The 26,627-nt window shown below is 38.1% G+C and overlaps 2 protein-coding genes across 8 annotated transcripts in view; one reads left to right on the top strand and one right to left on the bottom strand.

The window, feature by feature from the left end:
• The window catches only part of LOC126962727 (60S ribosomal protein L12-like), a 990,727-nt gene that overhangs the window by 629,055 nt on the left and 335,045 nt on the right, over positions 1 to 26,627 (top strand). The gene's annotated exons all lie outside the window — the stretch shown is intronic.
• The window catches only part of NEBL (nebulette), a 378,265-nt gene that overhangs the window by 6,903 nt on the left and 344,735 nt on the right, over positions 1 to 26,627 (bottom strand). For 4 of the 7 annotated variants that reach the window (XM_050804046.1, XM_050804043.1, XM_050804042.1 and 1 more), the window contains 4 exons: positions 26,210 to 26,381; positions 23,462 to 23,554; positions 22,174 to 22,323; positions 319 to 425 (listed from right to left, as the gene is read on the bottom strand). In XM_050804046.1, the coding sequence (XP_050660003.1) occupies positions 319 to 425; positions 22,174 to 22,323; positions 23,462 to 23,554; positions 26,210 to 26,381 (522 nt within the window). The remainder of the gene's footprint in view (positions 1 to 318; positions 426 to 22,173; positions 22,324 to 23,461; positions 23,555 to 26,209; positions 26,382 to 26,627) is intronic. The other 3 variants (XM_050804047.1, XM_050804048.1, XM_050804045.1) reach the window with 1 other exon arrangement.

Genomic DNA, 26,627 nt, shown 5'->3' on the forward strand with positions numbered 1-26,627 from the left:
ATATCTGTGCTCCTAAGGCCTGAATAAAGATCATCATCAGCTAGTACCAATCATGAAGCAACAACTAGGATACTGTACTGGTAGATTCTTTGGATGCCTTATTGTTTTATATAATGCTTATTATTGCCTTCCTTCTCAACAGTTTACCTCTGTAAGCTTTTTGCTTCCTTCAAAAGAGTTGTATAAATGGCAACACATCATCATTTATCTTTGAATGAAAATACCCAATGTTCAGTCAACTCTATTCCACATGTATTCACACGCTTGAGGTGAAATGGGAAGACCAGATAAGGAGGAACATATCAAAGGGACACTTACTAGATTTGGTGAATGCTGCATTGATCTCATGGATGACACACTGGTCTGGTGCATGTAGCCATAGCCTTGGGAATGGCTTTGCTGATAGGCTCCGGGAAGAACAGGTGCTGCGTGTTAAACATACACACACACAAAGATTCCTTAAAGCTAGCCTCGAAACACCCATCCCAAGCCCTCAGAGTGATGTTATGCTCTGCTAGAAGCTTCTGAAACAAAATGCCTTTTCAGTGTTGTGAAATTTGGGTTGCAGTGTTGTAAGTGATCTCTAGATTAGTAGAAGTCTTAGTAATTAGGGAAACATAATTTGGCATGCAGTTAAACATACTTTAAACATTCTTGTTGCTGTATTGCAGATGCTATGTTAAAAACATAAACAAAAATTTTTCATACTCCCTTAATGAAATCATGTTTTTATTTGACCATGTGATCCTTTTAGGCATTTTCCAAAAGAAAAATAAGAATTTTAAAGGAATTTAATGACAGAGTATAAACATTTTCACAGGGTATTTCTCATATAACAGATACTGTCAATATTTCAAGACATACAGCTGAATGTTACTTTTACAAAGATGGCAAACATAATGTATGTTTAGCAACATATGTTTGTCAGTAGTTAAAAAGTCTACACCCTTTAAAGAAACATTTACTCAGAATATACGACGTCTTCGTTTTATGAATAAGTGATATTCAGCTGACTTATCAAGACTAAGTAAGTCAGCTAAATATGTAACAAAAGCCCGAGAAAACAAACCACTTAAAGAATTTCATAAATATTATTGTTCTATATTAAAAAAATATCAAAATAGTATTCCTTTAGTTTGTGCTCTCCAAACCACTAATTATGACATTCAAAAGGCATAGTTCATGTTTTGAAGAGCTCAAAATTCTAGAGAAGCCAACACAGAAACTAGATTTTAAAATCCCCCAGAATCAGCAGACATAAGCTTGTGTGTTTCTCTGTGAATGTATTTAAGTTACCTGTGGCCAGAAACATGAGCTATAAATGAGGGTATTTTCATAGCAGGCCCTTCATTGTTTTTTGAATAATTTATATGCTACATTAGTAAATTTATATGTCATATGTGCTATAAAATACATAATGGTTTGCCATTTTTGTTTAATCATATTGAGTATATAAAGTAATTATAATGGGTTGATTTATTCAGAACAGTTTTTATAGTAAAAGAAACAAGATTTAATTCTGGGTGCTATGAATAATTAATATTTTATAAGTAGAAAATTCACTCTAATGATAAGTGAGATCATCAATACTTTAAATAAGTTTAATCATCAGAAAATTACAAGTCATTTAATATGTTCTCCAGATGATAATTATATTAGATTGAAAGGGGATTTTTTAAATAGTTCTTGAGTGAATTTATCTTATAAAGTTATTACAAATTATGCTTTATGTCCAGATAGGGGACCAAAAAGAAATAGCCAAGATCTCCACTTGAATTATAGTATATTATAGTCATTAAAACATGATTAAATATTAAATACTTCAGAAAAGAACACTTTTTAACTTTATCAACAAAATTTAAGTATTTGATGTCAAGAGATATTAAGGATATTGTCAAAATCCACTCACGAAGAAAAAAGAATGAAATTCCCATAGATCTCCAGGCCCTCTTAATTAGCTGAGTAAGGAGGCTTTTCTATGTATTAGAATCTGGAAGCACTGACCATTTATTCATTCACTGCCTCTCCTCTCAGCAAATATTGATCAGTTAATGTGTGCACAGAGAACACTGCATTTCCTGGCACACAGTAAGCCTTCACAAATGGTAACAATAATTATTACTATCCGCTATGTTCAAGGCATGCCAGGAAGAAAAGGGGTGACAGAAACAATTGCTCTCCTGGAGCACGGATGGGCCTGGGCACCTGGCCTTTTACCCAATTAACAAAATGTCACTGGCTACTCAGGGTTATTTCCAATTAAATTATTCAGGCTGCATACCCCAGACTGTTAGTCTTGCACTGGTTTTTAACCATTTAAACAACTCACGGCTTCATTAATTACTACTTGAATCTATTTGTAAAGTTTTAAAGATTAAATATAAACATCTCTGTAAATTTATAAAAATTAAATTTGAATTCATTGTCATACCATTTAACTACGAACTTTAAGTTTTGATGTGTAGAGGTAAGCACAGCCATCTTGAAATGTTTAGGGCAAACTTTCAGGAATGGACACTGAAAAACTTGGGAAAATAGGTTACCTCATACTCTGTAATACATTGAGGTTCACCTCGTTTATACATCGCAGTCCCAGCTTAGTGCCCGTTAAGTACTGACAATTCAAGAATGGTGCTTAACAATGTTCTCTCATTTTGGCTTTCAAAAAATAAGTATGCTGGGTACGGTGGCTCACGTCTGTAATCCCAGCACTTTGGAAGGCCAAACCAGGAGGACTGCTTGAGCCTAGAAGTTTGAGACCAGCCTGAGCAACATAGCAAGACTCTATCTCTACTAAAAATAACAATAATAATTAAAAAAATAGCTGTGTGTGGTGGTACATGCCTGTGATCCCAGCTACTTGGAAGGCTGAGGTGGGAGGATTGCTTGTACCTGGGAGGTAAAGGCTGTCATGTGATCTCACCACTACACTCCAGCCTGGGTGACAGAGAGCGACCTTATCTCAAGATGGCTTTATATATATATATATATACACACACACACACACACACACAAAAGGTATATTTATGCCTACTCTTTTCTTATATCTGACTTTCAAAGGGAACCTGTGCTACTGTCAAATATAGCAAGAAAAGAAAGTAATGTATTAGTCCTAAATGTGTATATGTTGGAGAGAGCAAGGAAGACAGTTTAGAATGAGAAACTTTCGAGTAAATATAACCATATATCTAGCCCTTGCAGTTTATCTTCATGCCTTTATTGATTATTCTCATTTGCCCTCTAGCTGAATTACTTATTAAAAAGTTTCTTTGATATTATAAAACCTACTTATCTACCTTATACTTGGAACAATAAAAGAGTTTTTAGGGAACTCCTACAGGGGTTATAAAAAACCGTAACTGATGGCTTACGTCTGTAATCCCAGCACTTTGGCAGGCTGAGGCAGGCAGATCACAGGAGGTCAGGAATTTGAGACCAGCCTGGCCAACATGGTGAAACCCCAGCTCTACTAAAAACACAAAAAATAAGCTGGGCGTGGTGGCGTGCGCCTGTAATTCCAGCTACTCAGGAGGCTGAGGCAGGAGAAGCACTTGAACCCGGGAGGAGGAGGTTGCAACGAACCGAGATCATGCCACTGCATGCACTCCAGCCTGGGCAACAGAGTGAAACTCTGTCTCCAAAAAAAAAAAACCAAAAAACAAAAAAAACAGACAAACATAATTGAAAGCCTAAAGAAACCAACTTAGTAAAAGCAAATGGCAATTTAAGAAGACTTTGCATAAACACTGCTTTTCTATTGTTACGCTACATGAATGCCTTTTTTTGAAACTTAGGTGAAACAAGGAAAAGGAAATCTAAAGCAATGGCTTTACATTGGGTTCATTGAGAATTTGGTTGAAAGATAGATATTCCATGTATGAGATTTCTTCCATGAACATGTGGAATCAAAGGATTTTTTAAAAAACAAGATGTTAAGTTAATTTGGCAACAAACAAGGGCTTTTTAACCTAAGAGTAAAAGCATAGTGCCCTGTTTATTAAACTAGTAATCAGGTACCATTAGCATTGCTACAGATGGGGGACAATGGCTTTTCTAACCAAGGAGTTTGAGTTTGACAGGTTGTTTTATTTCAACAACATTAAGGCCACAAATAATAGTTTTAGTTATACTAAGTCAATGAAAATACACACAAGTGTGACTCAACTTTCATTTCACATTGGTAAGATTTATTGACCAAAGATCTAGAAGCTGACTGAAGCTCTTAGCATTTCAGGCTCTATTTGGAATATTCTACAATATTTATAATATCAAAATATCTCTTCTACTGTATAATAAAGTACTTCCACAGATAGCCTACACTAACATTTTCTGTTTAATGTTTATTATTAAAATGGAAAGAGATAAAACCAAGATAAAGAAGTGAATGCATGTGAAGATCATAAAGGAGCAGATGGAAAGGGAGAAAGAAAAGTTTTTTTGTTTTGTTTTGTTTTTTGAGATGGGGTTTCACTCTGTCACCCAGGCTGTAGAGCAGTGGTGTGATCACAGCTCACTTCAGCCTCAAACTCCTGGACTCAAGTGATCCTCCTGCCTCAGCCTTCCAAGTAGCTGGACATACGCCACTATGCCCAACCAATTCTTTTTTTTTTTTTCCTACAGACAGGATCTTGCTACATTGCCCAACCTGGTCTCAAATTCCCAGTCTCAAGCAATCCTCTTGTCTCAGACTCCCAAAACACTGGGATTACGGGTGTGAGCCACTGCACCCTGCTAAGAACATTTTAAGAGGCTTACCAAATCTAAAACTGGAAAAAAGAGGACATATATGTAAATACACAAAGATTAGAGGAAATGAAAGGAAGAAATGTACCCACAATAAAGGTTGAAGAGTACTCAAAAGGAAGTTCACTGTGGGGGATGTACGCAGAGTGCGTGAAAGAAGAGAATATGATTAAGTGTCCTTGGTGTGCATGGTGCTTTGTATGTCATCATTTAATTACTGCGACAACTATCTAAAACAGATACCATTCCCACTTTACAGAACAAAAAACAACAGAGGCTGAGAGACTGAACAGGAAGGCAGCAGAAAAATTATTTGTGTAGTGAAGCCACAGTTAAGGTTTCAAGTCATCAAAGATAAGGGGAAGGTTTTGAAGGCCCCTCAATGACTATAGAGATACAGTCGATGGCCAAATTCTGAATACAAAGAAAGAAAGAGAAAGAAAGAAAAGAAAGAAAGAAAGAAAGAAAGAAAGAAAGAAAGAAAGAAAGAAAGAAAGAAAGAAAGAAAGAAAGAAAGAAAGAAAGAAAGAAAGAAAGAAAAGAAAGAAAGAAAGAAAGGAAGGAAGGAAGGAAGGAAGGAAGGAAGGAAGGAAGGAAGGAAGGAAGGAAGGAAGGAAGGAAGGAAGGGGAGGGAGGGAGGGAGGGAAAAAAATAGTACTTTATGGACTAACTACAGATATAATGTGAAAAGAGAAAATAATCTGAGTTTTTTTTTATGGGCTTACTTTTTGAAAAAACCCAGAAAAAGGGAGAAAATCACCATTCAGAAATTTCCCAATAAAGAGTCTAGGATACAATGCAATTATTGTCATATTTTCTAATACTTGACTACTGTTTTATCAGCTAACGCACGTCAAAGAACTTAATGAGGTTTTGTTTTTCTTTTTAGGACAAAGAACCCCTATTGAGACAATCAGAGAGGAATTGCTAAAAGAGAAAGTATGAATATCTGCTAGTTATGAAAAAAGTATTAAATAATGAACTAGAGCCTAGTTAAATCCTGTCTAGTCCTGGCCGGGCACGGTAGCTCATGCCTATAATCCCAGCACTTTGGGAGACCGAGGCAGGTAGATTGCTTCAGCTCAGGAGTTTGAGACCAGCCTGGCCAACATGGTGAAATCCCATGTCTACTAAAAATACAAAAGGTGTGGTGGTGGGCACCTGTAATCCCAGCTACTCAGGAGGCTAAGGCAGGAGAATTGCTTGCACCTGGGAAGAGGAGGTTGCAGGGAGCTGAGATCGTGCCATTTCACTCCAGCCTGGGTGACAAGAGCAAAATAATTTCGTCTCAAAAAAAAAAAAAATCCTGTCTAGTCCATAAGTAAGGTGGCTGTGCTGCTTGGTTATAACATAGGGCCATGGTGTGGACCTTTCTGCTCAAATTGCTTTTATACGTGTCACTGAGAGTTTCATGTCAAAGCCTCAAGTCCTATTCACATTTGATCACAAGCCATAAGCGGGAGCTAAATCCACAAAGCTTATACATAATCTAGAAACAAGATGCTGTTTTGTAATCTGAAAAGATTCTTAGCACTACAGAAACCCCTTTTCCTTCCCTGCAGGATACAGAAGCAAGCCAGATTGCCTCTAGACTTTAGTTTGCAGATTCTTAATTATAAGCTCTGAATAGGGAACTGCCTAAGAAACAGGCTTACTGCGTAATAAACTAAGAATACACAGACTTCAATATAAAAATGAAGTGTTCTATAATTGAGTTAAAACCACCAAGTTTTAAAGACATGCCTAATCGTCGTGATACAAAACAATCAAGCTCAAGCTTTGGGAATCATTTAAAAATAAAAACAATCATTACTGTCTTATATACTAAATCTTCAGTTTCAGCAGGAGCAACAAACCCTGGAAAGGAAGGACAGGAGATTAAGGACTGAGGACAGAGGAAGAATCAGTTACTTGCAGTGTTTTCAACTCTGACTGCATATGAAAATCGCCTGGGATCTTTTCAAATGTACTACGCTCAGGTCCCCCACACCAACTACAATAAATCAGACTCTAGGGTGGCAGTAAAGGAAATTGCATAATAGTGTCTTATTTTTCTTTTTTTCAACACAGGATCTGGCTCTGTCACCCAGGCTGGAGATGCCATCTCAGCTCACTGCAGCCTCCATCTCCCAGGCTCAAGTGATCCTCCCACCACAGCCTCCCAAGTCGCTGAGACTACGGGCGCATGCTACCACACCCAGCTAGTGTTTCTGTGTTTTTCGTAGAGATGGGGTTTTTCCACATTGCCCAGACTGTTCTCAAACTCCTGGGCTCAAGCCATCAAACCACCTTGGCCTCCCAAAATGCTGGGATTACAGGCATGAGCCACTATGCCTGGCTGGTGCCTTATTTTTTTCAAATGAGCAGCCACAATGCAGACCTACTGAACTGGCTGGCTTCATTCGCCCCCATTTGACAGGAATTTAGGGGCATATGTGGCTCTATTTTAAACACACGATTCCCCAATTCCCTCTTTTCCCCCAGTGCCTTGTTTCCAATATCTGTGGAGGCAAATGTTTGAACCTGGGCCTCAGGAAACAGCCTGGGACTGCAGGAAGAAATCCAGGTCAAGAAAAAGCTCATTGTAGAATAATTTGGAGGTTAGCATGCAACATTACTGGGAAAGCCAGTGCCACAAGGCAGCAAGGGGGAGTGGACCCCATTTCTTTGGGGCGGAGCAGAGCAGGACTTAATGGTCATCAGCTGAGAGGAAAGAGGAATTGTGCAGCCTAAAACATCTTTGCAAAATCAAAAATTCTCTGTCAAGCCAATGCTAGGATCCTAATAATCAATTCTCTTCTTCTAGACTCTCATATTATCTTTGTTTTAATTTTCTAGTTTTAGCTAAATTTTATTTCTATTCCTATAATATAACCTATTCTTAGTATATACTATATCCTGCTTACTGCTGACCATACTACAGAAATAAATACTACTTATAGTAATAAAACAATTATCGCCATTATTACTTTAAGATTGCAAATCTATTTATTGTGGTGAAATATACATACCATAAATGTATCATTTTAATCATTGTTAACTGTACAGTTGTTTGACATTAAGTACATTCATATTGTGCAACCTGTAAATCTTTATAAGAAAATGCAACCTACATAAAAGTATTTAAGCACTCAGGTGTGTACCCCTGTGAAAGTTAGGGGGGGAAAGAGGTAACATAAGACTCTACTTCCCCAGGAATACGGAATCTGCATACAATAAAAATTTGATAATATAAGTTAAGTGCTTACAACCCCATTAGCTCAAGATTTTACTAGTTTAGCTCTTAAATCTGCTTTTCAGGACATCCTTAGTTTTGGGCAATTTGGGATGTTCAGTTTGCTTCTTTACAATGTTCCAGCCCTGAGCTTAGCATGTTGCATGTTTTAGTTGGCGTAATCGCCACCACAATCTTCTTTTCACCAACGAAGGAGCTGAAGGTTAGCAGATTAAGTAACTTGGTCAAATATCAGAAACAAGGGGGAGCCAGAATTTAATGCCAAAAATCTGACTTCAGAACCCAAACTCTTGACTATACTAAACCCAAATTATTACAGAAGAAATGACAAAACAGTGTGAGATTCCTTTCAAAATAACCACTGCGAATTCAGAAATGTGTAAGCACACTATGGTATGGTGAGCAGAGAAGCTTCTAGGAGTAAGACTGGATCTGAAATTTGAAAAGGAGGCAGTCAACCCTTCCCCGTTGGGGCAGTAGAAGTGAGAAAGAGGGAAAGGTAAAGAAAAATGAATCTAAATGCACGGGATATGTGCCAGCCAGGCTTGTTAGGCTCATAGAGGTTACTCTATAATAGTCACTAATTTGTGTGCATATGTGTGGTAAACATCCAACTAGAAGTTTGTGTGTTTGTGGTTGATGAAGTATGCTAAAACATCTCTGGAAGAAATTATAGAGACAGCAATTCATCTACTTTTGGAAAAGCAAGCTCAAATAAAGTAGCATCATTTCCGAAGCAATGACTTTTAGATTTATTGTAAGAGTCATTTTAGCATCTGACAGGTCTCTGGGGAGACAGAGTGTGTGCGTGTGCATTGTGTGTGTGTGTGTGTGTGTGCCTGTTTAATTTTTGTTTCTTTTTCCCATTGCCGATACCAACCTATTTTATCCAAGGGCAATTATTTAGTCGCCTTATCTTGCATGATAAATTTCAAGCCTATGTTCAATATCACATCTCCTAATGTGACTTCAACCACATTCCCACTGAGTAACAATAGCCTCATAATGATGGCACCTAACAATCTTCAAAGTCATTGTGTACAACGCCACCTGAAAAAGACCTCCCACCATCACTATTAGAATAAGCAATGCTGCCATCGACATATGAAAGATTTAGTTGAAAATACAATTAATTCCAAGAGATCTTTAACCATTTTCTTCCCTAAATATAAACAACCAGGTTTATAATATTCCTTAAATAAAATATTAATGGATTAAAGATTCTTTATTGCCTGTTAACTGCAAAAGGAAACATATGTACTTTGTACTTTTTAAACTGCACATGCAGACATTACATTTCAGCATTTCATTGATATATTTGACTTAGTTGTCTCAAATAAGAACTTCTAGGCTGGGTGTGGTGGCTCATGCCTGTAATCCCAGCACTTTGGGAGGCTGGGGCAGGCGGATCAGTTAAGGTCAGGAGTTCGAGACCAGCCTGGTCAACATAGTGAAATCCCACCTCTACTAAAATACAAAAATTAGTGGGGCATAGTGGTGGGCGCCTGTTATCCCAGTTACTCAGGAGGCTGAGGAGAATCGCTGGAACCCAGGAGGCAGAGGTTGCAGTGAGCTGAGATAGCACCATTGCACTCCAGCCTGGGCGACAAGAGTGAAACTCAGTCTCAAAAAAGAAAAAAAAAAAAAAAAAGAAGAACTTCTCTAAAATATTATTTTGGGGAATCTGCAGTTCCTACATATTGAAAAAACACACAACATTAGTTGTATTTGTAATTATCCACCAGTTAAACTTGATTAGCCTCAAAAATCAAGAAAATCAGTACATTTAGAAGCCAACTGCTTTTACTAGAAAAAAATTACTCTGCAAATGTTCCAACAGAACTGAGCTAAACCATAATATGGTTTAAATACAACTAGATAGCTTTAGATTTTAGAATTTCTGCTATTTTACTTCAGAATAATCTAGCCCATTTACTCCTACATTTAGATTTGAATTGCAACTTTCATTTTGTTCCCTCAGATTTGTTTCTCATTTTAGCTCTCTTAGGATAAACTCTCCAAGTTGTAACTATAATTCAAACCACAAATATAAGCAGAATTGTCAGGGAGAGAAAAGATAATAATTTCTTCCCCAAATTATAGAGTCTTTAATAATTATTCTCATGGCACAAAATCCATATGGTACATGTTTGTGTGCACATGAACACGTGTGAGCCATCCCCCAAAACAAGACAAAAAGAAAAGAAAGGAATGTACAGTGCAGACACATATGTAGCTTCCTGACAAGAACTCCATGACTTTGGGCAGTTCTTTGATAAGATGAAAGCAATTCAGAGCATACAACTGGCAGGTAGACAGAGATGCTATTTCCACTTATGTATCCCTGTCCCTAAGACTAGCTTGTAGATGCAAATCATGCCATGACTGAAGAGTCAGCTCACAGCAAATCGCAATTTTCCTCAGTGAATACTACTGCCCATGTTGTATAAATCAATATTTAATATGAAGATTCATTACTCAAATACAATGAAAGAAATTGTCATTATTCCACTGCAGAGGATATTCTGGAAATACTTATTGGATCAATGCATGTAACATTTTTTTAAAGACTTAAAATGGCATTGCCTTTGGTTTTTCCTGAACTAGTGTATTCTAATACTGACCCTTAGACAATACCATCAATCCATAAGGAGTTCTCATATGTAGTTTTACACTAGACATCCTAAGTAACAAGCCACACTAAATATCATAAATAGGCATATCTTGGTGCTGATTAAATTGCTGAATGAGCACATATATATTTTCCAACAAATAGATATATATAAAACTGACTCAATGTGTCCCCAACATGATTTGAAGATACAGAAACACAAGAAAGTAAGTGTGAATGACTGTCTGGGTCTCAGAGAGCACAAATTCTCTATGTGGGTCTGAACAAACAGGCAGGTATGAAGATTCCCTGCCATGTAGGGAGGTCAACAGGTTGACTGTACACAATTGTAGGGATAGTTAGACAGGAGCAAGGTAAGAACTTGACAGAACAGTAGACAAGTTTAACACACACGGGTGAGGTATGGCACAAGAATAAGATCCAGGACGAGAATGAAAAATATAGGCACAGTGGTTCCATGCCTGTAATCCCAGCAACTCAAAAGACTGAGATGGGAGAATCACTTGAGGCCAGGAGTTCAAAAACAGTCTGGATAACAGAGCAAGACCCATCTCTGCAAAAAACAAAACAAAACAAAACAAAAAATACTAGCCAGGCATGATGGAGGATGCCTGTCCTCCCAGTGATTGCAGAGGCTGAGGCGGGAAGATCCTTTGAGCTCAGGAGTTAGAGGTGCAGTGAGCTAGGATTGTGCCACTGCACTCCAGCCTAGAGGACAGAGCAAAACCCTGTTTCTAATTACAAAAAAAAAAAGGCCGGGCGCGGTGGCTCAAGCCTGTAATCCCAGCACTTTGGGAGGCCGAGACGGGCGGATCACGAGGTCAGGAGATCGAGACCATCCTGGCTAACACGGTGAAACCCCGTCTCTACTAAAAAAATACAAAAAACTAGCAGGGCGAGGTGGCGGGCGCCTGTAGTCCCAGCTACTCGGGAGGCTGAGGCAGGAGAATGGCGTAAACCCAGGAGGCGGAGCTTGCAATGAGCTGAGATCCGGCCACTGCACTCCAGACTGGGCGACAGAGCGAGACTCCGTCTCAAAAAAAAAAAAAAAAAAAGTATCATGGGCATATCAGAAATACTAGGAGGAAGGATCAGGCAGTAAGAAGTAGCAAATCTGGCCACAGGGCATGAAATACATGACCAAGAGCCAGGGCCAGAGATAATGGGCAAGCAAAATGCAGAAAATTCATACGCTATTTCTCCACTGTATTATTTCCAGCATGTGGAAATTTTAAAGAGTTCCTCTAAAGTCGGGAACCGATTCCCTGACCTACATGCCTAGGGCTTCATGTGGGGCACCTGACTGAAATGGAAAGTGGGAGAAAAGCAGGGAAATTTGTGACTGCGGAGATCACATTATGACTCTACTGTTTTGCACATGAGACAGACAGGTAAGTATGAATATCTGTTCAGTCTATGATCCAACTTGGACATTGATTTTAATCTATATAAACCAAAAACGACTACTTTCATTTCATTTGCTAATGTTCAACCATCCGATAAGCAGGAATATCTATTTTCTCCTTTACATGCATGTCACTTTACAGTTTATGAAGCTCTTCCCAAAAAGTTTTCTCATTTGACACACATGCTAGAGCCACATTTATACCCTTCCTGATGATCAAAACTTCTCTTTCTCCAAATCAACTCAGTCTCACAGGAAATATATTTTTAATGTTTTATTGTTTCCACTTTAAGTATCAGATGTTTCTCCTTCACCCACATACGGAACCCTTTGACTGAATCTTGGCAAATTGATGAAAGACACGTGTGCATTCTAGAACAAGTGCTATTCATTAGTATTTGATCCTTTCCCCAACTTCACACTCAGAAGAGAAAACGTATGACATTTCTTTCATTCCATTTCTATTCAGACTAGGAATACAAGTTTCTCTAAGGGCTTCAAATTCAATCAGAAGCCCAAAACTTTTTCTCAGGGAAGTAATAGAATGAACGAATACTTGCTAACAATGTATAATGTCTGTTTTTTCACAGGCTAGATGTACAGACTAGATGGTAAAATATAATCATGTGATAGCCTACAAATTGGAGTTTACATTATAAAGAAATAATTCATTTTTCTAATGATTAGATTCATTGCAGAAATTTATTTATTTTTAAGGCAGATTCTTGCTCCGTCACCCAGGTTGGAGTGCCGTGGCACAATCTTGGCTTACTGCAACTTCCACCTCCTGGGTTCAAGTGATTCCCCTGCCTCAGCGTCCTAAGTAGTGGAGACCACAGGTGCGTGCCACCACACTCAGCTAATTTTGTATTTTTAGGAGAGACCAGGTCTCACCATGTTGGCCAGGCTGGTCTTGTATTCCTGGCCTCTAGTGATCCACCCACCTCGGCTTCCCAAAGTGCTGGGATTGCAGGCTCGAGCCACCGTGCCTGGTTCATCACAGACATTTAGTATTTCAATCATCAACTCTTCATATCTTCCTAAACGTAAATGAAGACAGCACCTTCTCACTAGAGCCCAGCAGAGCACACATTTCAAAGGGGACAAATTTAAACACAAGAGCATTTTTGGGACAAATTTAAACCAACTTCTCAAATTCAGTTTGGAAATAACACTCAAAGATAGTTGGGAAGTACAACTGAAATTTTGAAATTCTCTTGCTGACTGCACATTCTTTACAGAAGTCAGGCTAGCAAGGAGTTGGACTGGGGAGTGATCTTGAAGGGTGACCAATCAGTAGTCAGAAAACTGAAGCAGTGGCTAAAATAGAAACACTAGCGAGTTTATTTTAAATGAAGATACATAGTTCTAAATCAGGAGTGTATTTTCTTAAATAAATCTCATGAATATTTGAAGTTTACAACATGATGTTATGGGATACATAATAGGTGGTAAAATGGTTACTATAGTGATGCAAATTTCATACCTACCATCTGACACAGTTGCGTGTGTTTGTGTGACAGAGACAAGGGCAGCTACAATCTACTTATTTAACAAAAATCTCTAATACAATTTTATTAACTACAGTCCCCATGCTATATGTTACATCTCTAGATGTGTTTATCTTACATATCTGCTACTTTGTATCACTCGAGTTACATCTCCCCACCCCCCCAACCCCATTGTAACCATTGTTTTATCTTCTATCTCTGTAAATTTGACCTTTCTTTTTCAGATTCCACATATAAGTGGGATCATGCAATATTTTTCTTTCTATGTCTGGTTTATTTCACTTAGTATAATGTCCTCTAGGTCCACCCATATTATGGCAAACGGCGGGGTCTCCTTTTTAAAGGCTAAACAATATTCCATTGTATGTGTATCATTACCACATTTTCTTTACCCATTCATCCTTTGATGGGCATTTAAGGTGTTTTCATATCTTGGCTATTATGATAAAGATGCAATGAACATGGGAGTACAGATATATTTACAAGGTGGTGATTTCATCTACTTTGGGTTGGGTGTATACCCAGAAGAAGAACTGCTGAGTTGCATGGTAGTTCTATTTTTAATTTCTTTAGGAACTTCCATACTGTTTTATAATGGGTCTACCAATCTACATTCCCACCAACAGTGTGCTAAAGTTTCCTTTTCTAGGAGTGTATTTTCTTGTAGGTTTTTCTGGTTATCTAATTTCAGTGTTTCTGCTCTTCTGCATAAACAACAAATGCTCACAATAAGAGAGGTTGCGATATTTGAAAAAAAAAAATCTACCCATACTATTTCTACATCATTAGCCCCTCTAGCGAACCACTGGGAAGGTCTCTTGATGCCTGAGGAGTCCATTTCTTGGTGAAAATCTAAACAACGCAGACCAGATTCTTAGAAAAGCTCCATGAATGGATTAAACCTCCACGGAAGAGACTCCGCTCAACTCCAAGTCTAGGTCATTGGTCCGCTAAATAGCGTTTAAGTCTCCTACAGGATAAAATCCAAGGAAAGTGTGCTGGGACCATGTTCCCTTGAGCCCTACCTCTGCAGAGATTGGGGTTCAGCACTGCCCACACTCTAGTTCCAGACTTCTTCAGCCCATCTACACACACAGCCTCAAGATATGCTGAACTATACCAAGTTCCCAATGCGCTATGCTCTCTCTCATCTGCCCTTTTCCTGCCTAGAACATTCCTTTCCCATTTCTCTACTTGGCTATCTCTCTCTCTCTCTCTTTTTATTTTATTTATTTATTTATTTATTTATTTATTTATTTATTTATTTTTGAGACAGGGTCTTACTCTGTCACCCAGGTTGGAGTGCAGTGGTGTGATCTCAGCTCAGTGCAACCTCCACCTCCTGGGTTCAAGCAATTCTCATGTCTTAGCCTCCTGAGTAGCTGTGATTACAGGTGCTTGCCATGACAACCAGGTAATTTTTGTATTTTTAGTAGAGAAGGGTTTTTGCCATGTTGGCCAGGCTAGTCTCGAACTCCTGACCTCAAGTAACCTGCTTGTCTTAGCCTCCCAAAGTGCTGGAATTACAGGCATAAGTTATCATGCCTGGCCTTTACTTGGCTATTTCTAACCCTATGCAATACTCCACAATGTTTTCCTGAGCGCAATGGTTTTACGCAACTGGTTCACCCACCAGAATGTGAGTTCTCTGAAAACAGTAACTGTTTATTGTATTTTTGTGTTCCCAGTATCTCATACATACGAGATACAAGATAAATGTTTGGTGACTGAGCAGATGGGGTCATGGGTACCAGTAAAACACCAGGGCAATTGGCTGCACAATTGGTGCACTGCCCTCTTGAAAATGCTATGGACAATAAACTGAGAGTTCCAGAATGTACTGAGGCATCTCTTGCAGCTCTTGAATACATATTATATGGGATGAAATGCTGGAAGTACAGCCTGGCGAGGGTGGGTTAAACTGCCACAAAATTCGAAACTCACTTTCAGTCAGTTAAGGCAGGACTAGGGCATCCCCACAGGATTCTCTTACAGCAAAATGGGAAAGGTCATGAGGTTGGAAAGCTGAAAATGTCTATTTTGAAAAGTGCATCTGTTTTTTATTCCCCATCACACTCCCATATCCTTTTATGTTTTCCGGAGGAAAACAGAAACACATAGCATACCTGAAGCAAAACTGAACACAAGTTCAAATCGAGGCAGGTAAACACCAGGTGACATTGCAAGCACACGCCAGTATTTGTGATACCAGAAAACTGCAAGTCAAGGAAAACCAAAGAAACACAAAGTAATACCGGAAAGCAGATACACATTGCAGGCAATGAAATAGAGGCAAACACAAAGATCAAAGGAAACCTCCCAGTGAAATAAGCTGAAATCATCAGGATCCTTTCCACTAAAGGAGCTGTGTGTCAAATAAAATATAAGTTAAGCGAATCTAATACCAAAAGGCAGTGAAGATAATTTCAAGTAATACTATTCATGAATCAAAACAAAATTGGGTAAAGGTTAAATAAAAACCTCTGTTCTTAAATCAAAGTAACACAGTAGAGATGTAAAATGAAAAAGCTTTGGTAATGTAATACATTGGGAAGTAGACTGAAAAGTAAAGAAAGTCCAAAATAATCATATAAGAAAAGAAAATACTGAACAAAGTAAGATGGGAAAATACCATGGGAAACAGATAACCAAAATGATGACAAAAACTGAAAGGAGAAGGCTCACATATTAATGCCCAAGAAAACCAAATGTGAATGGTGAAAACCTTGTACTTTTGCCTTAACGAAATAAGTTGATTGTTCAACCGTTTGTCCTAACAATCAGAACTTCCTCTAACTCGAAAGAAGGAACAAAACCTGTGACTCTCATAACTGCCCAACTACTTAATTCATAAAGTAAAACAGACCCCTTTCAGAACATAAACACAATCTTACACATAGAAAGAAGAGAAAGAAAAAAAGTTTATTTAGGCCACTTAGCTGAGGAAATATAAAATATCTGCTTCTTGTTCTGCGCCATTCTTACCACAGATGCAAAATTTAAGCCTAATAAGGTTAAATGACCTCTTTGATAACCCAGACCGAGTCGTGAGAGCCTTGGGACTTAAGTCCAATGTCTCGTCCTCCAGTTCAGGGTTCCGGCCACCACAGGACACCACTGCCACACACCCCACTCCGACCGCAGGGAGACAACCAAATATTAAAGGACATTTTTCTGGGACATAACACATTTTATCATGTAAATTACAGCTAGACAGGAGGAATAAATTCTAGTGTTCTATAGCACTGTAGGATGACTATAGTTAACAAGAATATATTATGTAGTTTCAAATAGCTAGAAGAAGGATGTTTAATGTTCCCAATACAAAGAAATGATAAATGTTCAAGATGATGAATATGCTAATTACCACATTCTGATTACTATATGGTGTATATATCAAAACATTCCTTGGAACTTCAAGCATATGTACAATATTATTTATCCATTGAAACATTAAAAAAGAAAAATCAATCCTTAAAATAGTCCCTTATAGCAGTGGTATTGGGAAGATGATCTTGAACCAAAATATTTTAACTACATTTTGTTTTTAAAAGTAAATAAAATAAATTCAAAAGAATCAACAACATCCAGAAGAAAAATAGCATTTCTAAATATTTATAAACATTTCCTTTCTTCATCTTACCCCTAACTAGTATTGTTATAAAATTCTTTTCAATTTCTAGGATAGAATTTAAACAAATGCATATGATGGACTGTTACTGTTAAAAGCACTAACAATTTTCATCGCTCCACTTTTTATAGAGTCAATCAGCACCTTCTCACCAGAGCCCAGCAGAGCACACATTTCAAAGGGGACCCTAAATTTCAAAGCCACTGAGAAATCATGGAAACTTCTTTCCTTCTGTACCAGGAAAAAAAAAAATACTGAGAATGCTTCCACTTCAGAGTATTTTTTCAGCTATGCTTTAATGCCATCGAAACATATCAAAACATCACCAAAAATGTAAGAATCTTCTTGAAAGCCTTCCCAAAGAGAATTTTATTTTATAAAAATAATTATACTTACATATATTTATGCATGTGGTCCTCATTTTTAAAATATTCATTTGGCCATTTTATCCCCTCTCCAAATAGTTGCTGAATGCTTATTCTAAGAGCTAGAGATAGAACAGTCAACAAAACAGCTAATATCTCTGATCTTGCTGGGCTTGCAGACTGAGCCAAATAAATAAATCAATATATAATATCTGAAGTGGTACCAGGTGCTATGAAGGAAAAAATGCAGAGAAAAAAGACGGTCAGGAAAGGGGTGCTCTTTTTTCTCTAGTAGTTAGAGAGGGAGTCACCTGAGCATTGGACATTCAATCCAAAATATGTACTCATTAGAGCACTTCAAGCAGTAGCCCAAACAATTCCATACAAAGTTCCCCTAGCAATCATCCTCCTGTTAGTTCTCTTGATAAGTGGATCATTTGCTTTATCAACCCTCATCACCATACAAGGGTTCACATGACTAACCTACCATTATGGCCTCTAGCTGTAAGATGATTTATTTCAACATTAGCAGAAACTAACCGAGCACCGTTCCACTTAAGAGAGGGTGAATCAGAATTAGTCTTGGGCTCCAATGTTGAATATGCTGCAGGCCCACTGAAACATAAAGAAAAATGGCACTTAGCTAAGCAAACATCTGGGGTGGCAGGAGTAATCCAGGATGGGGTAACAGTGTGTGCAAAGCCCTGGGGGAAGCATTCTTGGAAAGTTTGAGTAAAGCAAAGGAACCGGAAATGGTGAGAGTGGATAAATATACTCAGAATGGCAGAAAATTAGTTCAGAGCAATGGCCAGGGCCCAAGATCGGACATGGGTCTTGTACACAATGATGAAAATTTGGGTTATATTCAGAATAAAATAGTAGAAGAGTGACATGATGTCACCAGGGCTCCAAGAAGATCATTCCAGATGCCAGGTGGAGAACAGATTAGAGCAGGGAACATTCCAGATGATTCCACCAGATCATTCCAGATCCACCAGATCATTCCAGATGCCAGGTGGAGAACAGATTAGAACAGATTAGGTGGAAGATGGTGTGGCCAGAGCAGAAGCAGACAAACGAGTCAGGAGGCAACTATGATTGTCCAAATGAGAGATGACAGCGGCTGACACAAGGGTAGCAACAATGGAGGTGGGGCCAAGCACTCAGATTCTGGATATTTTTGTCATGGTCCAGCTGACAAGATTTGCCAATGAACTGGATGTGGGGTGTGAGTGGAAGACAAGAGTCAGGGGTGACTCCAAAGGGTTTGACTTCAGTAGCTGGAAAGCTGCAGTTGACACTTAGCAAACTGGGAAGCTCAGAAAGGAGATTTCTGCAGGGAAGGGGGAAGCAGAGAGGCGGTATTGAACTTAAAAGGTTTGATCTATGTCACTAATCATTTGAATACAGACATCAGGTACCAACTGGTAGAATGTGCTTTGCTTCACTTAAACCAAATTAGCATATTCTGACGTATCCTAAAATCTTTTCAAATTCATACGGCTCTTTTGTGGGCATACTGTCACTTGTGTTTATGTTACACAACTTATTGGTACATCATCACTTTTGCTTCATACCTCAGTATCTATTTTTTAAAATAGGAAATGTCCCTAAAGACAGAGTATCTTGGCCTCAAAACAGGGGACTGAGAACAACAGAAATTTATAAATGACTCCAAAGAGTCAACCTTTTGGCCAGGCACAGTGGCTCACGTCTATAATCCCGGCATTTTGGGAGGCTGAGGCAAGTGGATCACTTGAGGTCAGGAGTTCAAGACCAACCTGGTCAACACGGCGAAACCCCCTCTCTACTTAAAATACAAAAATTAGCCAAGTGTGGTGGCATGCACCTGCATTCCCAGCTACTCAGGAGGCTGAGGCAGGAGAATCACTTGAACCTGGAAGGCAGAGGTTGCAGTGAGCCCAGACCGCGTTACTGCACTCCAGCCTGAGTGACACAGTGAGACTCTGTCTCAAAAAAAAAAAAAAAAAAAAAAAAAAAAGAGTCAACGTTTTCTTACAAGGCATTATTTGAGTCACTGAGTCATCGCTGCTGTCCAAAATCTCCCCACATCTTTGAAGGAGTATGAAATTCCCCCTTTTAAAAAAATATGATTATCAGTGTGTTACTCTTACTCAAATTCTAGTATAAATGCAAGAATATTTGCCTATACCTTCTTCCAATAAGACATTTTCTCATTCATTTTGGCTTAGGATAGGGTCCTCCTGCTAGAAATAATTAGAAAAGAGAAGGAATGTGGGCTCGAGAAGAAAAAGAGGTGATTAACAGCAGCAGGTTTTTACAGCCTTGGAGAAGAGAATGAAAAGAGATAAGTGAGGTGGGTGTGGTCTGCTGCTGCAGAGGGAGTAGAGGCATCCAAGCAGAGGGCCTCTGAAAACCTGATCTCTCCATTCAGGACCTAAATCATAGACTTGGATGATGATTTCCAAACTGACCTCCAGCGCGGCCTCCTCTTCTAAACTCTAACTGTGTATGTGATGCTTCCATTTGAACATCTCAATGTTTTGTCCTATCCAATGCATGCTTCTATCCAATCAGATATTGCATGCTCTGTCCTGTCAGAAACATTTTTCTCTCAAAGCCCCACAGCCTCATTAACGTCCATCAGCATTGACATCTCTACTCAAACATCCCCTCCCCAAGGAAGGCTCCCCTGACATCAAGGCCAGATGCCGCTGCCCTGTTATTGTAGCCCTTATTCCTCCTCCTCACAGGCCTGATTCTGCTCATCATTATGTATTACTTGTGTAAGTGTCTGCTAAATGTCAAGGTCCCCCCACCAGCCTCTAAGCCACTTACAGCGGATGTATGTTTCTTTTGCTCACTGCTGTGTGCACTGCCAGATCTAAGCTCTTGGCCGGTGTACAAACAGCACTCAGTAAACATTTGGTGACTAAATGAATGAATGATGTGCTGGGGAGACAGACGTGAAGTAAAGGGTGATTCATGAAACAAAGACTCTCTGGTACGTTGCCTTTGGGAGAGATATTAATTCCAATATGCTGAACTGAGTAACATTAAATAAGGTTGATCAACATTAGTTCTTGTATTTGCTTTGGGTTTTATTTATCTCTTTAAATATCAATATTATTTTGCATTTACAGAACCAGGAAGGACACTGAGGGGAAAAATCAGTGACCCCATGTCCAAAAAAAGTAATCAGAGGTTGGGCATGGTGGCTCACACCTGTAATCCCAGCACTTGGGAGGCCGAGGCGGGTGGATCACTTGAGGTCAGGAGTTCCAGACCAGCATGGACAACATTGCGAAACCCCCGTCTCTATAAAAAATACAAAAGTTAGCTAGGTGTGGTAGCACACACCTGTAGACCCACCTACTCAGGAGACTGAGACACAAGAATCACTTGAACCCAGGAGGTGAAGGTTGCAGTGAGCTGAGATTGTACCACTGCACTCCAGCCTGGGCAACAGAGCAAGACTCTATCAAAAAAGTAATCAGGAAGTTACTGAACCCTTCTTTAGCAATTCAGACAGACACAAAAAGGGGAGATCTTCTCATGTATATTTTACCTACAATAAAACAACTAGTTTATAATTATTTCATTAGCTATGCAGAAAGGAGACCTTTAGTAAATTTGTACCAAAGTAAAGCTAGTCCAGATTTATAATTCAAGATGTATAGAATATAATAAATGTCATTCCCATTAGTGTTTCATTGTAATGAGTGCAAAAAAACAATTATAGAGTTACAAAATCTTTCACAGCTTCATCATCGCCTCAGTCGCACCACCAAGGTTTTAAGTTGCTCAATCTCAAAATGTCCTGCCTTTGAGATTTCAACAATATGACCTTTGAGTTGAAAGGGAAATTCGGTATTGTTTTTGTTCTCATATGCTTCAGTCCTTTCCCCCTCCTTGCTGTACTAAAATATAACTGCAATGAGGTGAGGAAACATTTTAGTCTTAACATTTAAAAACAGCTTTATAAGTAAAATTAGTTTAATATCCTAAAGAAATTCATTGAAGTTCTAGGCTTAATCCATCAGCCTGGATGCAGAAAACAGAAGATACAGGAAAAGAGTGGGTATATAAAATGGAGAGAAGATGATTAACAATCAATAGTGTTTCTCATTAAAAAAAAAAAAAAAAAAAAAAAACCCTCTCATCTCCCAAGTATTATGCCCAATTTCTTTTGGCAAGATCTAACTCTGTCTGCAAGTTTACATTAATATTTAAACATATACACATTCATTGTAACCTCTTAGGCACCCCAATATTACTGTAAGATTGATTTTTTTTCTTAATGGAAATCAGATACAAACTATGCAGAACTCAAGTTTCTGCTTTGACTGTGTAGTGTGTATATTTATCACATACAACTCCTGTGAAACAGACTCAAGTAGCAAATCTCAAGACCCTTTTGTCATTACAAATCCATTGCTGTGATAATAGCGAAGTAAGACAGCAGGAAAAATAACATGCAAAAATGCAAATTAGTAGGGTTTTTTCTTTAAAAAAACAAAAGGACTATTAACTTTCTGAATTTAATTTTAAATTCTCAAACACAGCCAGGCTACATGTTCATGCAAAGGTGAAAAGAATGTTAAAGACACTCTTGTGACACACTTAAAAAACGAATCGATCTTCTTTGTAAGCGGTGGATGTTTGATACCTCCTTCATCAGACGGTCTTGTTACCTCACTGCAGCATGAAAAGCTAGGGTAAATCTCTGAGATTTCTGACCTGTCGTCTCCGAGACCTGTACCAAAAGTACTGCTGGAATGGGATCGAGACCAATGTCGCCTACAGTGACTCGCCTTTTCTATATTGGAGGGAAAATATTTACATGTGTGATTAAGTGACTCGAAAAACAAAATCAACAAAAAAATTACTTAAAAGCTTAACAGAGAAGAAAAACAATCTCTTAGTAAAGAATAACTCAAAATCTCAGCTCTAGGCACCTATTGCCAAACTTCAGCATGCATTGCATCAACTACATGAGGGACTTAACCGTCATTTTATGCTTTTTTAAGTCTCAATTTTAAAGGACAGGTAAGGGATAGGAAATTGATAAGGATTAAGAAACACTGGTAAACTAATAAATTTTTGTTAATCGTAAAGCGTGGTTTTAAAAATTCCTTTAAACTGTCACCAGGTATATAGTATTTGTTGCCTTTTCTTTATTTTTAGAAAATCAAGTGACACTGTTTGGCTAACTATATGAATGAAATTGACTATAAAAGTACTAGAATTCCTACTTTGCCTCGGGTATTCAATTCTATTCACATCAACAATTAAATATAGAGTAGAAATCAGGGTTTAGAGCAAGATCTAAATCACATAGCTATCTATTGTTTAACATAACTGTATAACTGTCAGAGAATTTGAAATGTCAAATCAAGCTATCATTCCTACCCCAACTATTCATTTTTTTGCCTTTAATTATGAACTTGCAATCTAAGTTAAAAGCTAACTATGCTTCCTATGTAAACTATTCATTTTATATTACATAAAATGTCAAAGAAAATTTTAAAGATACTTGAAAATTTCTTTTAAGACATTTCTGATGCCCTATAGAAAACCTTTCTACTGTTCTGTATATCATTCCTTAAACCTACCTTTAAAAAATTATAACAATGTATTTCATGAAACAAATCTCCTTTTGTCTCAGCAGTTTGATGAAATCCAAATAACTGTATTTGTAAACCCAGAAATTCTATAAAAGCGTTCTTACTAATAAAAAGCTTATTTAAATGAATCTAGGACAGACTAATTAAGATATATCAAAAAGTCTTTTTGCAAGCTTTCTTTTCGTAAATGATTAATTGTATTTAAAAGTAGCATAGTATTTTTTTTGGTTTGCCAAATTCTCAGCTTTAAAATTTACATTACACAGTATAATGAACCTCTACAGTTCATAGTGGTTTCAATTTTGGGACAAAACCAAAAGTGAGCAATACCAGAGAGCATATGTAGGCTTCTAGACTGAATATTGTCTTCCAGGGGATCGAGGTCGAAGACGGAGCCAGGATCTGTGCGCCAAACTTTGAGGTCTTTTGTCAAAAGGAAGAAATCAACATTCATCAAGAAGGAATTAAAAAAAAAAAAAAAGCCAGTCCCCAAAAGAGTCAAGACAAAGTCTGCAAAGGAGTAGATATAAAAAGCAAACATGTAACAGACAAACTCACAGTGCTGCTGACTTCAGAAGAGGATGAAAAAACACTTGCTTTCACAAGCATCTGTTAAGAAATCTTTGTAATCAGATTGAAGCGGCCTGCTCTATCCACTGAGCTGCCCTGCCAGACCTTGCTGAAGTACCTGTGACCCGTCACAGGTACACAGGAGCACATGGGGCAGCTATATGCATCCCCCACAGCACCCCCAAATCCCCAATCGCTCTTGCTCTCCACAGGCTGAAACAAGCAAAACGTTTGATTATAGCTTCTGATTCAGGACATGTGAGTAATTCATAGGAAACAATTGAGAAGTTTATGTTTAAAAAACAAAACAAAACAGAAAAACTTCCCTTCCTATAACAGAAATAAATATTTAAAATGTGGAGTGGTGGCAAGTCTAGTTTTCATTCTGAGTCTGCGAGTGCAAGCTAAGTGTATCTAATAAGATACACTTATTTAAAAAGTGTTATAAGCAAGGCACACAGCAAGGAAATACGATGAATGAAAAAAGAAATAATATCAGCTTCCTGCTGTCAATGGACCCCTGCTATAGTCAGTGATCAGACTGTGCAAACCACTTTGTTCTCCTCGTATTTCAGTAACTTCTGAATTCATCAGTCTCTCCAACAAAAGGGCATCAGATTCTAAAATAAGCTGTTTACTTACAGCTGTACCAACAACTGGAAAATAAAAACCTAGTTACAGACATATGGCAGAAATGGAGCTAGAGCAAAAACAATTAATTTATAAAATGGAACTGGAAATTTGCTTGTCCGTTTTTAATTAATATTATGTAGTGCTGACCATATGCCAGGCACTATTCTCATTTGACACCTAATTAATTTAAGTTTCATACATACCATCCTCATTTTGTAGATGAGGAAACTGAGGCACAGAGAAATTGTGTAGCTTGGCCAAGTTTACACAGCTCGTGAGAAGTAGCAGAGCCTCCAACAAAAATAGAAGCAGCACAAATTGGCTTAACCTGAATTCCTCAGAAAATCTCTAAACGTGTATTTTCATGCCTGATACAGAAGATGGCTCATTGGAAAGTTTAATGTTGGCCAATTATGGAAATCTCAATGGAAAACAGTTCTTCCCAATAAGAATAAATAAACTGACTTCCGGATTGCCAAGTAAGTAAATAACTTAGAGTTATACATCTTATATCTTATAAAACAATCATAATTTCAACCTCAATGGTTTTGAGTACTGAATTCTGAAAGCCCACGGTCTGGACATTTTCATGGTTTTTAGCAACAACCTCACCATCATTCCTGACCTCTGATGTGTGCAGGGCCTGGGAGTAAGCTGTACAGACTTGAGCAGTTCCACCCTAAGTGAGATAAATCAGAACCCCTGCACTATCCCTTAAGATAGTTCCATCCGCTTAGCACAAAGCAATGAAACTCTAATTTGGTGTCACATTTAATGAAAACATCACAACCCATCCATCCAACTTAATGTGATCCTTTTAAGTAATCAACTCTGGCAGATCAGCAAAGCTATCAATTGCCTACAAAGATGTTTGGAATCCTTCTTCGGAAAATACTTTCAGAGTCACTTTAGTATAATCATCGAAGTTACTTAGTGCTCTGACTTCAGTACACTGGTTTACCCTGTCAAATTTACACTTTCCCCACATAACTTACCTCTATGGCCTTTCACTAGTACCAAAAAATAAGCTCCTACTTTTGAAGATAAAGAAAACACTGATATTACTGAGTGGCATATACCAAAAATATTCTTTAAGTTGTATAACTATACTACATAATTCAGAGGTTAACTGCTCTGAAGGAGACAATAGTTTTGAAATGTTGACACAGATTGAAAAATCAATAACCATCCTTCCTAGCCCTGCCTTATACTTCAGTATGATCTTTTCTGGTATCTCAGCCACCATTCAACAAATATCCTTCTAGGATTTCCCTTGACTATAAGAAACAGAGAACAGGAATAAAAGTTTGCTTTCTTAATTGCAAGACTTTCAGATGGCTCTTAACTACTCCAGTCCAGAAATAGTATTTTTACTATTTATAGATAAGTATTTATATTTACTTATCCATAGCGCTATTACTACTATGGAATACCATCAGAACACCCCTGGCATGTCTGTTTGTGATCAAAGGACCTAAATGCAATATGGTTATTTCTGCCACTCATGCACATGATGTCAACAGAACAACACACTGACCAAGCACATGGGCTGAAGAAAAACAAAATAATTGTTCAACCATTGTGATCACTCGTATCTCTGCTTCTTTGCTTAACAAGGAGGAACATTCTTAACACTAGCAAGGTATTAAAGACAGAGCTTCCAATAATAGAAAAGACTTGATATGATACCAGGTGAAAGCCAGAAATCCCATTACACATCGTACAAAAATACTACTTTACCTGCGGTCCGTTTTAAATTGGTACCACACCCAACATGTAACGAGGAGTCAGATGACTAAAGAGGGTAATTCTGAAGCTAGAGCAAACACGATCTTTTCGACCACACACACCTGCCGAGAAAGGCCATCAGCTTACCAACAATGATTCCAGGTCTCCTGTCCATCTCCACGATGTGAGGGTGGACCCCTTTATAGGCAGCATCGCTGACCACCTGGGTGTTCTTCCTCACTCTCTCTGTCACCGGATCGTCCACGACAGGAGTAAAGCCTCTCCCCTTTGTTTTTTCAAAATCTTCATGGTATTTTACCTGAAAAAGGAAAAATCAACATACTGAATTTTGCTGATAGGTACCTCTTTCACAACATTTTGATTAAAGGACAGGTGTATACTGCACTGACTGCGTGCAGATTGTCTACACATATGTATCTTTTCCAAATATTCCAAAACTAAAGTCTGGAACTTCAGTTTCTTAGCATCAGAAATCAAGTGCTGATATTTTCACAAAGCTTTTCATCATTATAGCTCGTATCTATTTTAAATTATATGTAAAACT

Source organism: Macaca thibetana, chromosome 9 (genome assembly GCF_024542745.1).
Source record: "Macaca thibetana thibetana isolate TM-01 chromosome 9, ASM2454274v1, whole genome shotgun sequence".
NCBI lineage: Eukaryota > Metazoa > Chordata > Mammalia > Primates > Cercopithecidae > Macaca > Macaca thibetana.